This window comes from Lissotriton vulgaris, chromosome 9 (assembly GCF_964263255.1).
Source record: "Lissotriton vulgaris chromosome 9, aLisVul1.2, whole genome shotgun sequence".
NCBI lineage: Eukaryota > Metazoa > Chordata > Amphibia > Caudata > Salamandridae > Lissotriton > Lissotriton vulgaris.
In genome coordinates, this window is record NC_141697.1 from 591,171,631 (window position 1) to 591,186,264 (window position 14,634).

The following is a 14,634-nucleotide window of genomic DNA, read 5'->3' on the forward strand; positions in this document are numbered from 1 at the left end:
CCCCACACCCTTCATTGCTACCAGTTCCTCCATTGCTTCCAGTTCCCCACACCCTTCATTGCTACCAGTTCCTCCATTGCTTCCAGTTCCCCACACCCTTCATTGCTTCCAGTTCCTCCATTGCTTCCAGTTCCCCACACCCTTCATTGCTTCCAGTTCCTCCATTGCTTCCGGTTCCCCACATCCTGCATTGCTCCCAGTTTACTCCCTGTCCTTGCACTGCTCAGTCCTTGCATTTCTCTCCGTTCCCAATTGCATTACATTGCCCTCACCTCCCCAGTCCCTCCTCCATTGCTCCTAGGCCCTGCTTTTCTCTCCACGTTTTCCCAGCTCCGCTATGCGTCATTGCTTCCTTCCACTTCCGCATTCCTTTCTTGCCCCAAGTCCCCACATTGCTGCCAGTGCATAGCGCGTGCAGAGGCTCATGCTCCCGGGAATCAGGTGTGTGGCGTTGGGGGTGAGGTGTGGCACTTATCCATGGACTCCCAATCCAGTATAAAGTATTTTTATAACTGTGAGATATGAGATACGATACTGTTCGGAATGTCCCGCCGTTTCCTCGTGACGCTCCCCTGGTTTGATTGTGCGGCTGACAGAGGTTGTGAGAAAAGGTCAGCCGTGGCGGGGTGGTGTGGGGGGGTCGGTCGGGCTGACGCCGTAGTTTCTGAGCTGTTGGTTTTGGGCTTAGTTTTGGGGGAGGAGAGGCAGCCGCGGTGGGAGTAGGGGGCAGCAGGGGGGATGCTGACGCTTGATATTTTTAGCAGCCAAAAGTCATGAGAAACCCAGGCATCACACTCGGCCCTCCATTACCGCTACGTCGGAGCACTTCTTGACGGCGGCCGCGGACACTCTTCACACCATTTTCCCAGCCTGGTCCCATGAGGCCCTTCAAAGCCCACATTGTATCTTCGCTTTCTGCTCCATGAGGCCCTGGATTACCGCCAGGTGGTGGAGCCAGGGGTGTTCTAAGTGTGCTCTGAGCCCGGGTGCAAAAACACGGAAATGGAGCCTACCCTTTCCCGTGGTTTTGTAGTGAACGACAGGGCTAACTGGGGACAGTGGCTCCTCGCACGCCAGTGACTTCCCTGTGCCACTGCACCTGCTGCACTGTTCGTCACGGTTGATAGCCCAGATGTTCTTTAAAGCACAGTCTCCCCTCTTTGCTCAGTGGTACTTTCCACAGCCTATTCCACCAATTCAAGAAATACTGTTTTTACCAGTGCGAGGAGAAAAGGTCAATTTCTAGACCCCTAAAGGTGTGTGGGCAAAAGCAGACCGGATATAGGCAGGTTAGACAGGCATGTAGCAGACCTTGGTTTCAAAAGTAAAGTTGGAGACTACGTTGAAGGAAGCGGAATGATGGGAACAATATGACGTTATTGGACAAAGTGGATGGGCCCATTTAGGTACAAGGTTAGTTCTACAAAACGAGTGTAAAGCTGGGGATGGCATAGTGTGCTATACTGTCTGTGGTTAGAAGAAGGGTAGGGAATGAGCAGACCCGACGAGCCTGGGGCATGTAATAAAAGCAATGAGCATCCCTGTACCCATAGATCCCTATAGTGTGGTGTCTTGATATCCTGGTGTCCCACCATCTCCACTTTAGGGAAGACCATTTGTTTAAAATACAAGTAGTGCTTGCTTGTCTCCAGGGGTTGTACAGTTGCTATTACTAGATGTACTCAACCATCTTCACCTCATCACTGGAGTTATAGTTCAGTAAGCTGAAACGCTTGCAGTGTAGCAAAACTGTGGGTTCTAATCCTGGAAAGGCTAACTAAGCCTTCCATCCTTTTTAAAGTCAGAAAATTGAGTATCAAAAGTGGGTAATAGTAACATTTGTAATTTAGAGTGCTTACGGAATGCAGAAGGGTTGTGTGAAACGCTGTCTAATGAAGAAAAAAAATTGTCAGCATTGCCACAAATTTGATAAGGTAATCTTCACTGTAGGTGTGAGCAAATAGGCATTTTTCTCACATATGTATCAGCCTCACACCTTGCTGGAATTCAGCTATAAAATAAAGTTGCTGCTTCACCGTAAAGTCTTTAAGGCTTTTTGACAGAAAAGACTGGGCTGTACTAAAACTACAGTGCATTATAAGGGCAGTACTGGAGACCGCGCATGATAGCATGTAGAAGATGGACATGTTGTATGGCTGTTGGGTAAACATCAGGTTTGCAAAGCTAAAGCTTGAGTTTGCAAGGAGTTTGTGGTCTGCAGGTCAGAGGCAGGCCGAGAATACGTCTTGAGAAACATTAGGACTTACTACAACTTCGACATAGTCGAAGGCTAGAGACCGTGTAGGCCTTTATGAGGAGTGCCATGGATGGACTGGCAATAGTTACTTCACCTAGTAAAATCTAATTCCCCATAGATTGGTATTTATTGGGTGTGATAATTACAACTATTACAAGTTCACCCATCAAAATGGGACACCAAAATCGTTACAGACTGTTTTGCATCTGGTTAGTTCTGGCAGATTTGATTTAAAGAAATTTGACAGGTGTACAGACCTTATTGTACCTGGTACTTGCTGGGTTACCATAACGGTTTCACAACTCCCAATTCTGACTTGTGCGTAAACAGGGGGTTATGCAGGGGACACATTTTCCTGCTCACTTGAAATCAAGGCCTTAGGATGTGTGGGTGAAGTCTAGACCGGAAACGGGCATACCGGATCGACCAGGGCATGTACCAGGGGAGTGAAGCAACTTCACTAATTAAGCAAGGATAACATTTGAGTCCACACATGCCCTGAACATAAAAAAGGGCAGAAAGGTATAGGGTGAGCTTTTTCTGGTAATTAATGTAGCGGTCCCTCCATCGCTCTCCTGAATCTTGTCTCTTCTGAATGCCTCTTTGTTTGTTGGCTTCCTGTTGTCATCATGAAGGTGTGGTGAGGGTGAGGCATGGGGAGTACCTCATCTGTCTGGGCCAACAGCCAGGCCTGGCGACAGAAGAGGCGGCGTGGGCAGGTGCTTTGGATGGTGCATGCAGTGATGCCCTTAAGCGTGAGCAGGTATTATTTATAGTGCGGGGTTGATGTGCTTCAGGTGCAGGCATTCTAATAATGCACTTAGGGCGTGGTCGGGATAGGTTGTGTTAGCGCATGCCAAGGTGAGCCGGAAGGCAGGGGATGTTGAGGGCGTGTAGGGAGGGTGCTGTCAGGGTGAGGGCAGGTGATGTGATGGTGACAGTGCAAGCATGTGGGTTCAAAGGCAGATCTTAATAGTGTATGGTAAAGAAAACTTCAGGCTAGCAGTCCTCGGGTACAAGCAGCAACCACAGGCTCCAAACCCTTCCCAGGTAATGCCACAAAAATGTGGAACGCCCAACCTGCGCACAGATAAGGCCGGCGCCACCTCTGCAGTTTTTCAAGCGCCTATTGAAAGAGGACCTCTCAATCAAACAGCTTGGTATAAACCTCCCTATCTCTCAGACTTCCTGACCTCCTTTTCACTCCGCCAGCTTAAATTACATGACTGATTACTCTGACAAAAAGTAGTACTTTACAGTCCATACTTTTGCTTGATCTTTAATTTGTTTGTACTAATTAATCATGCTTTTTCTCGAAATACGTACTCTGGTTTCGCTTCCTTCTAATTTGCTCGTATCATTGCTAGAACTGTTCCTCAACCCTGTAGAGTGCCGGAGATATTTACAACACACACAAGATGAGGTCCAGTAATATTAATGTCTGCAGCTTGCGAAAATGTGATAAAAATAATGCAAATCAGTTCCCTCGTTCTTGGCCCATATCAGGGATGCACTCGGTTTGTACTGTTTTTTTTTTTGCAGGGGTAGCTATAAGTCAGGCTTTTCCAACGAGTAGCCCATCGGCTACGGGTAGCTCTCCAGCTACCTGTAAGTAACTCTCCTGTGAGCCGCCCAGCTAACTAAATAAGACGCCTTTGCTTGGTTTAATTAATAAATGTATGCCAATATTGAAAAGTGTGCATTCAAAATGAAATTGTGTGTATTTTCAGCACTCATACACTGATATTTGGAGAAAAATGGTTGAATTTCCCCCCCAAAATTTACAACTGATATCCAACTGTGTTGGGAAGACATTCCTAATATTATTACTTTGGTGCCAGTGGCATTGCATCTATGGCTGGTATGCATTACCAAAGTAGAGGCCTTCCATGCTGATATATTCCGTATTTTTGTATTACTGCTGGCAACCCTGCCTGATGCACCGAGGTGATCACAGGCGCTAAGCCTGAATTGGGGGGCCACTAATGTAATCTGTTTGATATGGTCACTCTACAATACTAATACTATTAGTATCTCAGAAAGATTTTCAATGAACATAAGTAGCTCCTATTAAAGAAATAGTTGGAGATCCCTGCTATAAGTGTTTTGGTCAACACTTGGTCATGTGCATGCTTGGCACCAGAAGGTGGTGGTGTGTATTTCACTGAGCAGCAGAGGGCACCCTTGGAGTCTTGTACCAGGAGGAGGGGCAGTGTATGTCATAGACCAGTAGAGATCTGTGTTAAGGTCTTACTTAACATTAGGTGCTATGGTTGCATCAGTAGCACTCCAAGGCCCCCAAGTCCTTTCTAACCAACAGACACAGTACACTGCACCAGGCCATTTTGCCCTGCACTTACTCTCTCACCCAGCATAACATAACATCATTCTCTCCTAACAGCTCATGATCCTGAGTGTCTATCTTTTAACCGCCTGAGGTCTGCACCCTGCATCCCTAACAGACCATACACAGGCACAAGCCTAGGTCGGCCCAAGAACAATATGGGGTCCAGCACAACAGCACACTAGGCAATATAGTGTTAGGCCTTGCAATCTGGTCGCCGCCACCTCAAGCTTGGTTAATTCTAAGGCCGGGCCATCTGGATCCAAGGGAAGGCTCATCCTTGGTACCCTGACACCTCTGCCCTCCCAGAAGTCAGAGCACTCAGAGAAACGAATGGCGGTGCATCATTTTCCCCCACTTTGATTTCCTCAATCTCCAACTCTGTATCTCGCCGCAGAGTTACATTTATCAGTGGGGGTGAGGCATCTGTCTGCATTCTGAGTAAAGAGTGACGAAGCAATGTGCTTCCACCTCTGGGAATCCCCTGGGCCTAGTAATCCTCTGTCTTTAATTGTAATCATCCGACAGGCCAACTTATTTCCACCGACACTCATGCACTCATGCACTCACACACCCTGTTTCCATCCGTCTCTGCCTTTTTCTTTGCCGTTCTCTTTCTTCTTACCGCTCTCTCTTATTAACCAGCATACCAGATGCATAACAAAGAATGCCTCCGTTAGGAAAGTGCTTCAGTGCCATTAAAAAAATTATAGGTTCCAAACAAATGTGGATAACCTACAACAACCAATGCCCTGATATTCATTAATTCAGTTTATTCTTTTATTATCATCCGTTATTTATTTACGGCCTTGAGCCTAATCATATGAGTGCTGTAGGGTTTGTATATGTGTGACTGAAGAAGGTATTTCATGCTCTTGTACTTTTCTCCCACAGGCCAATCCAAATAGGGAGTTAAGAAGCATTCTCCAGCACCCCGAGAATGTATTTAAATGACTTTGTTTTTGGAGATTAAATAGTTTTAATCTAATAGCTTCAGCTGTCCAAACTTAAAAGTAACACAATCTGCATTCAAAGAGTATAGACTGCCCCGCAACTCGCACAACCTATTCTTGAGCTTTCATCAAACATTCAGCAGCACTCTACAACCGACAATAACGCCCAACACAATCATTCCAGCCTCGCCTACAGATGGTAAAACTGAAACATTACCTCTAGCCAGACTACCTCAAGATCCTGAGCACAACGTGGCTCCAAAGTCCTATAGTTGCGAAAGCATGGCCAAATGACGCACTGTTGTGCACTAGACCCCAGAAACCTTCAGATAATATTGGCGGAAACTTAACACCCTCAGGTGCACATCGCACTATAGGACACCGACTTGACTTGTGATGCTTGCACAAAAAGCACTAGACTCTGGCTTAGAAAAGAAAAGTGGGACTGCCTGATCCACACCCACCATCAAGAGAAAAGTATTTTGGCACACCCATCTGCACACATAAAACACCACCCAAGATCATCTTAGTTCAAATTCACTGTACCTCAAAACCAACTCCCACAAATCATTATCAAACTCGAGATTGAACAAACTCCATAACCAAACATGAAAAAAATCACAGTACGAACCGTACGATTGCTGGCCTTCAAGACCCACAAGAAAGGGGACCCAGATTGAGCGTGCACTACAATGGTGGCTGGCACCATACAGATAATAAAATACTTGTGGAGTTTCATGCTTGCAATCAATAGGGGGCAATAAATATGGCACACTAACAGTGACTCTGTAACGTTGCTAAACCCACAGTTCACACCTGTCTTCCTCTTTGTTTCTTGCAGCACGAGGGGTCCAAACTGAAGTGTGGTCTCTCAGAAGATATCCTGGAGGGCAGCGATAAGTTCAACTGCTCAGTGGAAACCCTGGATGCTGACACTGTCACCAAGCAGGCCACAGATGGCACCACGAATGCCGCCTTTGGTTTCAGCACTGGGAGGACGGCAGAGGGCAGTTTAGGATCGAGGCTGCGTCTTGGGAGTTCAAGCGTGTTGACTGATCACCTCATGCTTGGGAAGCGACTAATGGTGGCGGCAGAGTCTGGGACAACCCTTGAAGACCCACGGGAGGTGATGGACACGGACTCGAGACCAAGCTCAGGTACACGGGCAGTTCACAGAGCAAGACTATATGCCACTTCTGCTTAATGGGGGAAGGGGAGATTGAAATCTCTTTTATTGTACGGTGGGTGCCTTGGGCTAGATATTTCTTTAGTAGCTGGGATCAGAAGTCGGATGGGAGCACCAGCAGTAACTGGTTCAGCAGTGAAGTACAAGCTCCATCATTGGCTTTTAGGAGCCGGAGATGTAGCTCCTGGGAGCTCCCGAAGAGACAGGTGGGCAAAGGTGGAGTAGAACCACATCACTGACTCTTGAGAACTGGAGACAAAAGCTTCTTCCAAATTTGGAGGCAGCTTGGGATCAAAGCTTGTACTGTATCTCGTGACACTGAGTATAGTCCATATACTTTACCATTAACAGTCAGTGTAAGTATCAGGCACAAGGAAGCCACTCCAGATGAAAGAATGGGGAAAAAGAAAAAGTAAATGGTAAGTAAAAGAAAATCTTGCTAGTCACAGAAAGTAGTGCCAGAGTAAAAGCCCAGAGGAAGATTCGTGGCATCAAAAGTTAATTTTCACGCTGTGACAAATAAACTAATTATAACACCCATGGAACATTGACCCTAGTCTGGACCAACTAGAATCAACTCTTTTGCAAAGATAGCATCGAGCCATAAATCTGTAAATGCAGTATGCACCGTCATGCCGGTGAGAAAGAAAAACAAAATATTTATAGTTCCACTAGTCAAGTGGAGCTGAAGGTTAGGAACCCGCTCAAAAAGCATGGAAGGAAATCAGAAAACAGACCATAAAACCAAGCAATCGTACACTGGACCTTGCACAGTGACAAAGGAGAGAAATTATCGACCTTAACAGAAGCAAATAATTAAATAGCAGGCAGTAACAGATAACAGAGGTGGTGCAAAACACTATACTTTAGCAAAGGAAAATCTCACAGGGAGGAGGAAGTTCTCTCTTTATCCTGAAGAAAAACAGGACGGCTTCCCACTGCAGTCAGAAATGGGGGGGGGGGTAGTGCCACAGAGCTATGTTTATAAAGAGGACATAGAAATGCTGCGATTAGCTTAGATCATGGAAGCCGAATGATTGCATGAAAAACTACCATAGTAAACACTTGATATGGCCAATCTGAGATCGGACATGGGAAGCTAACCAGGCAGTCTAGAAAAAAACCAGGAATCCGGATTGTGATTCCGGGCAGATGTGTAAGGACAAAAGAAGTCAAGCACAGCTAGCCATTCTCAGACTCTCCGGATAATGCAAAGGGAGCATTTGAAGGCAATCTGCAAGACCAGGAAATTGAAAGGTGTCCCCTATGCAAGTCGAGGAACTAGGATAGTGGTCACTCTTGGACCTAGCCACAAGACCGGGTAATTGAGAAATGGTACAGTGGCAGGTGCTGTAGACCAACTGTGACATAGGTCAACACTGCAATGCAGTAACGGAGACAGAGGAATTGGGGTTGAAGCACTTCAGAAGGCCTTAAAGAGCAAGACCCAAGAAGGTAACCAGTAGGAGGCAGCTGACAAAGTGAGACATTTAAACGTTAGGTTTAGATGGCTCTGGTCCAGTACTGTGAAGTCAAAGTGGGCAGATGTAAGCACACTGTTTATCTGAAAGCATAGAAAAGAGAAGAGCCATACCTGGTGAGCAAGTCTCTACATGTGAAATGGAATCCCGGAAATGTCTCTTCTCACTACTTAATCTCACCAGTTCCCTCGTCTGGCATGAATTCATGCTGCAGAACAACACTTAAGTTTTGAGGAATGGAGTCATGAATAGGATGTTTAGGAATCCTTACCAATTTTAAATATTAAGGCCCATACATGTTAACTTATTTTTCCATAACCACTGAATGGGAGAACCCTTTCATTCATCAAGCCCCTTCCTTATCCCTAAATAATTGGCTTCTCTCGGTTGGAATTCTTTGTAATAACATGAAGCACAAGTTACTACTTGTGTAACGATATATCTGTAAGAGACATTAGTTAGTGATAGATTCCTTACCTTAGAATATCCCCAGGCGTCAGACTGGATCCGGAAACTTTTGCGCAGCAATACCCCTGCGCGCTGGTAGGCGTCGTCTGCGGCTCCGCGTCCGTCGTCGGCGTCGTGAGCGCCGGGATGACGTCGTCGGAGTATTTGGACGGCGCCCATGCGCGCTGACGTCAGTTCTGATAACACAGCTTTTCCTCGCCAGATACGCAGAGCCATGATAGAACTAACACTGGTGCCATGAAACTAGGGCCCTGAAAGGGGATGACCTTAACCCTAGATATCGGTTCGCAGAACGGGGAGGATGGGTGGGCGGTAAGGAATCTATCACTAACTAATGTCTCTTACAGATATATCGTTACACAAGTAGTAACTTGTGCATCTGAAAGAGACACGTTAGTGATAGATTCCTTACCTTAGAATAGATACCCCAGCAATACCAACCCCGGTGGTGGGTCTGCGAACCAATATCACACCAGAAAGTCCTGGAGGACGGAACGGCCAAAGAAGCCATCCCTCCGGACTTGACTGTCCAGGCAGTAGTATCTTGCGAACGTGTGCAGCGAGGCCCACGTGGCTGCCTGACAGATGTCCTGCAGGGGGACACCGCGGCCCAGGGCAGTTGTCGTTGCCGTGGCCCGAGTGGAGTGAGCCCGCAATCCAGCCGGGGGCTCCTTCCTCGCCATGGAGTAACATGCTTGGATACACAAGATGATCCACCTGGAGATGGTCCTCTTGTGTACAGCCTTTCCCTTCTTCGCGCCCACGTAACCAACGAAGAGTTGGTCATCCACCCGGAATTGGCGTGTGCGATCTAGGTAGTAGGAGAGCGCACGTTTTGGATCCAGACGGTGGAGCCTCTCCTCCTCTTTCGAGGGATGCGGAGGCGGAAAGAAGGTGGGCAAAGTGATGGACTGCCCGATGTGGAAGGCCGTGACAACCTTGGGCAGAAAGGAAGGTCGTGTACGTAACACCACCTTATCAGGATGAACAGACAGGAAAGGTGGAGAAGAAGAAAGAGCCTGGAGCTCACTCACCCTCCTGGCAGAGGTGATGGCAACCAGGAAGGCCGTCTTTAGAGTAAGGAGACGAAGAGGGCAGTTATGAAGCGGCTCAAAGGGAGCACACATCAGATAGGTGAGAACCAGATTCAAGTCCCACTGGGGCATCACGAAGGGAACAGGAGGAAACATGTGCGTGATGCCCTTCAGAAATCTACTCACAATAGGGGACTTGAATAAAGAAGGCTGATCTGGTAGCCTCAAGAAGGCTGAAAGAGCAGAAAGGTACCCTTTAAGAGTGCCCAGAGCAGAGCCCTGCTGGGCAAGGGAAAGAAGAAAGAGCAGCACTTCCGAAAGGGGTGCAGAGAGAGGATCCACAGCCTTTGCTGCGCACCATGCCACAAATCTGTTCCACCGGCAGGCGTATACCGACTTTGTGGAGGGACGCCTGGCTGCCAGAATGATATCACAGACTTCGGGAGGCAAGTCAAATGGCCTCAACTGCCGCCGCTCAATCTCCAAGCTTGTAGGTGGAGACTGGACAGGTTCGGGTGCAGGACCGTCCCCTGCTGCTGCGACAGAAGGTCCTCCCGAAGAGGCAGACGAATCGGGGGATCGACTGACATGCTGAGTAGCTCGGGATACCAGTATCTTCGTGCCCAGTCCGGAGCCACAAGGACGACCTGGGCCCGGTCGCGCCTGATCTTCTTCAGCACTCTGGGCAGAAGTGGTATAGGCGGAAAGGCGTACAACAGACCGCAGCTCCACTCGCGACGAAAAGCGTCTCCGAGCGAGTGCCGCCTTGGAAACTCCAACGCGCAGAACTGCTGACATTGCGCGTTCTCTTCTGTGGCGAATAGATCTAACCAAGGCTCTCCCCACTGTCGAAAGAGACCTTGCGCCACGTCCGAGTTCAGACGCCATTCGTGATCCATCATGCACCGGCGGCTGAGTTCGTCCGCCCTGGCATTCAGAGAGCCTGCCAGGTGTTGAACCACCAGGGTCACGCCCTGATGTTCCAGCCACTGCCAGAGGCGCAGAGCCTCCTGGCAAAGGGTCCACGACCCCACACCGCCCTGTTTGTTGCAGTACCACATGGCGGTGGTGTTGTCGGTGAACACTTGCACCACGCTCCCCCTGACAGAGGGGAGGAATGCCTTCAGTGCAAGACGAATCGCCCGCAGCTCCAGAAGGTTGATGTGGAGCCGGGACTCCGCTGGAGACCAGAGGCCTCTGATCTCCGCCTCTCCCATGTGGCCTCCCCAGCCCTGGAGGGACGCGTCCGTCACAACTACGTGCTCCGGCTGGGGTAGGGAGAGGGGTCTGCCACTGACCCAGTCGCGGTCCGTGAGCCACCACTGCAGTTGCTTCGCAGTGCCCTCCGAGATCAGGACATGATCGGACAGGTTGCCCTGATGCTGGGCCCACTGAAACTTCAGGTCCCACTGCAGAGCCCGCATCCGCCACCTGGCGTGACGCACCAGAAGGATGCAGGAGGCCATCAGTCCCAGAAGCCGCAGCGTCAACCTGACCGAGACCCGGGATAACGGCCAGAAGACAGGAATCAGAGCCTGAATATCCCGAACCCGCTGCTCGGGTGGGTAAACCCGAAACTGCGCCGAGTCGAGAACCGCTCCGATGAAGAGGAGCTTCTGAGAGGGACACAGGTGTGACTTCGGCACATTGATGGAGAACCCCAGCAAGTGCAGGAGGTCGGCCGTAGTCTGGAGGTGGCTGACGACTGTCTGGGGCGAGCCCGCCTTCAACAACCAGTCGTCGAGGTAGGGGAAGACTGATACCCCTTGCCTGCGCAGATGGGCTGCGACCACCGCCATCACCTTCGTGAACACCCGTGGGGCGCTGGTAAGGCCGAAGGGGAGCACGGTAAACTGAAAGTGCTCTAGGCCTACCGTGAACCGCAGGTAACGCCGGTGGGCCGGCAGGACGGGGATGTGGAAATAGGCGTCCTGCAAGTCCAACGCTACCATCCAGTCTCCTGGGTCCAGGGCAGCCAGGACCTGAGCCAAAGTGAGCATCTTGAACTTCTCCGTCCGGAGGAAGCCGTTGACGTTCCGCAGATCCAAGATAGGGCGTAGGCCCCCTTTGCCCTTCTTGGGTACCAGAAAGTAGTGGGAGTAACAACCACGTCCTACTTCTGGCCCAGGAACGCGCTCGATGGCCCTCTTGGCCAAGAGGGCCGAAACCTCCTCTTGCAGAAGTTGCAAGTGATCCCCCGACACACGGTGGTATTGAGGTGGCATGGATGGAGGGGAAGACTCGAAGGGGAGGGAGAAACCCCTTCGGACAATTTGCAGCACCCACCTGTCCGAAGTGACTGTATGCCAGTGGGAGAGGTGATGGCGAACCCTGCCTCCCACAGGCGTCACATGGGCCTGAAAACTCGGACTAGGAAGGTTTTGAGGCGGGGGCTGCTGAGGGAGGTGTGGACTGGCCTCGCCGCTGGCCCCGACCACCGCCACGGCGGTTCCCACGTCCGCCTCCGCGTTGCTGAACATTCTGCGGCGCGTGGCTGACGGTCCGTGGTGGGGCGCCCCTTCCGTGGCCACGAAAGGAGCGAAAGGCACCCGATTGCTGGCGTGGGGCCGTAAGGCCCAAGGACTTGGCCGTGGCCCTGGAGTCCTTGAAACGTTCCAGCGCATGGTCTGCCTTGTCGCCGAAGAGGCGACGGCCATCAAACGGCATGTCCAGGAGGGTGGCCTGGACATCGGCCGAGAAGTTGGCGGACCTCAACCAGGCGTGGCGTCGAACCGCCACCGTCGTTGCCATCGCCCTGCCCAGTGAGTCCGTGGTATCCAGCCCACACCGGATAGAAAAGCGTGCCGCATCTCGGCCGTCCGCAAGGGTTTGGCTGAGTTTAGCCCTGACCTCCTCAGGGCATTGTGGCAGCACCTCCGCAACCGTGTCCCACAAAGTGTGGGTGTAGCGGCCCAAGAGACAGTTGGTGTTCACAGACCGTAGCCCCAGGCTCACAGACGAGAAGACCTTCTTCCCGAACTGCTCATATCTCTTGGATTCCCTGTCGGGCGGGGCCGACGGGAATGCGGTTTGGGAGTTTGAGGCCTGGATGACCAGACTCTCGGGGGTGGGATGGGTGGACAAAAAGCATGGGTCGCCCGGTGCCGGGCGGTAGCGTCTGGCCACGTTCCTGTCCACAGGGGGGCCTGTGGCGGGCTTAGACCAAGTGCCCAGAAGAACGTCACACAAGGCCTCATTGAACGGCAGGAGGGGCTCCGCGGAGCCGGACTGCTGTTTGAGGACCTCAGTGAGGAGATTAGTCCTCACGGCCGCGACGGGGAGCTGAAGGTTTAAGGCCTTAGCTGCCTTCGTCAACACTACGCTGTAAGCAGAACCCGCCTCCGAAGCCACAGTCGGGGGCGACGTAAATCCAGTGTCTGGCGAGGTGTCAATACCACTGGCCTCCCCAAGCTCATATGTCCAGTCCTGATGTGACTGGCAATCACGTGCCAGAGGGTCCTCGGACCCCTCCCATTGCTCCTCGTCACCTGGCTCCTGGAGACCAGGATTAACAGCCAGGGCCTCCTCGTGGAGATAGAAGTCTCCAAAGGCCGACGGAATCGGCGCCCAGCGGCGCCCCTCCGACTCCTGAGTAGGACCGTAGGAAACATTGGGGGCGGCAACCACATCGGCTGCCGGGGACGACACCTGAAGAGACGGCGCCGGCGAGGTCGTAAGGTCGACCGGCGAGGTCCCGGATCCGGAGCCGGATCCAGCGAGGTCGTGCGGCGCCGGGACCGAAGTCGCCAGCGGCGCCGGGGCCGAAGCACCCGACGTCGTCGGGGCCGAAGCGCCCGACCCGGAAGGACCTCCAGACGGAGCCGATCGGCCCGAAGGCGCCACGGGAACCGACTGAGGAGGGAGGGCCCTCATGGCCATGAGGTACCTCTCGACCTCCTCCTGCGAGGCGCCGTTCCCAGGGACCCGAAGGTGTGGGGCAGGCGGCGACGCTTGCGACTCCCGCGGAGCCGCGTGGGCGGTGTCGCCCGAGTCCCCGGCCGCATCGTGCGAGCGTCGGGGCGGGTCGGAGGATCGATGGCGTCGCTCCGACCTCTCATGCCTCTTACCTGAGGACTTGGAACCAGACGATCGGTGTCCACTCCCGGAACGTCGATGACTCCGACCTCGCGACCTGTCCCTCGACCTCCCGTGGGACCGGGACCTGGAGCGGCGCGGGGCCGACTGCCTCAGCTCGAGACGCTTGCGGGACCGCTCCCGCCTAGCCTTCGACGTCAGGGCCCGGCAGTCGGAGCAGGTTCAATCGTCGTGGTCGAGGCCTAAGCACTTCAGGCACCGGCGATGGGGGTCCGTGACCGACATGAGTCGGCCGCACTTCGAACAAGGCTTGAACCCGGGCATCCCTGGCACCGATAGTCGAGAGTCGACTAAATAGAAGATCAAAAAGATCAAAAAGTTTTCAGTCAAAAAGTGACTGGGGGTAGAGCTTCTTCCGGATCTGCGCTAGCTGGCGCGGAAAAAAGAAGAACTGACGTCAGCGCGCATGGGCGCCGTCTAAATACTCCGACGACGTCATCCCGGCGCTTACGACGCCGACGACGGACGCGGAGCCGCAGACGACGCCTACCAGCGCGCAGGGGTATTGCTGCGCAAAAGTTTCCGGATCCAGTCTGACGCCTGGGGATATTCTAAGGTAAGGAATCTATCACTAACGTGTCTCTTTCAGATACTAAGTTGAGCACTATATTTGGTTCCCAGAGTAGCTTCCATCAAAGTATGAAAACTCCAGCATGCATCAAAGGATTGTTAGATGCTTGGTCTGAATAGAAAAAATAATAATGGATAACCCAGCATTCCACAGGAGACAATTTGCATCTTATTAAAAGGTCATGGTGGCAGCCTGGCAGGGGCAGTATTGTTATCTCGTATCCATGTTATTTTACATGTTGTTAT

At 51.5% G+C, this 14,634-nt stretch overlaps 1 protein-coding gene across 1 annotated transcript in view; it reads left to right on the top strand.

The window, feature by feature from the left end:
• The window catches only part of LOC147691903 (uncharacterized), a 41,452-nt gene that overhangs the window by 8,526 nt on the left and 18,292 nt on the right, over positions 1 to 14,634 (top strand). Inside the window, exon 2 of the mRNA XM_086938185.1 lies at positions 6,396 to 6,711. Coding sequence (XP_086794311.1) covers positions 6,396 to 6,711 — 316 coding nt within the window. The remainder of the gene's footprint in view (positions 1 to 6,395; positions 6,712 to 14,634) is intronic.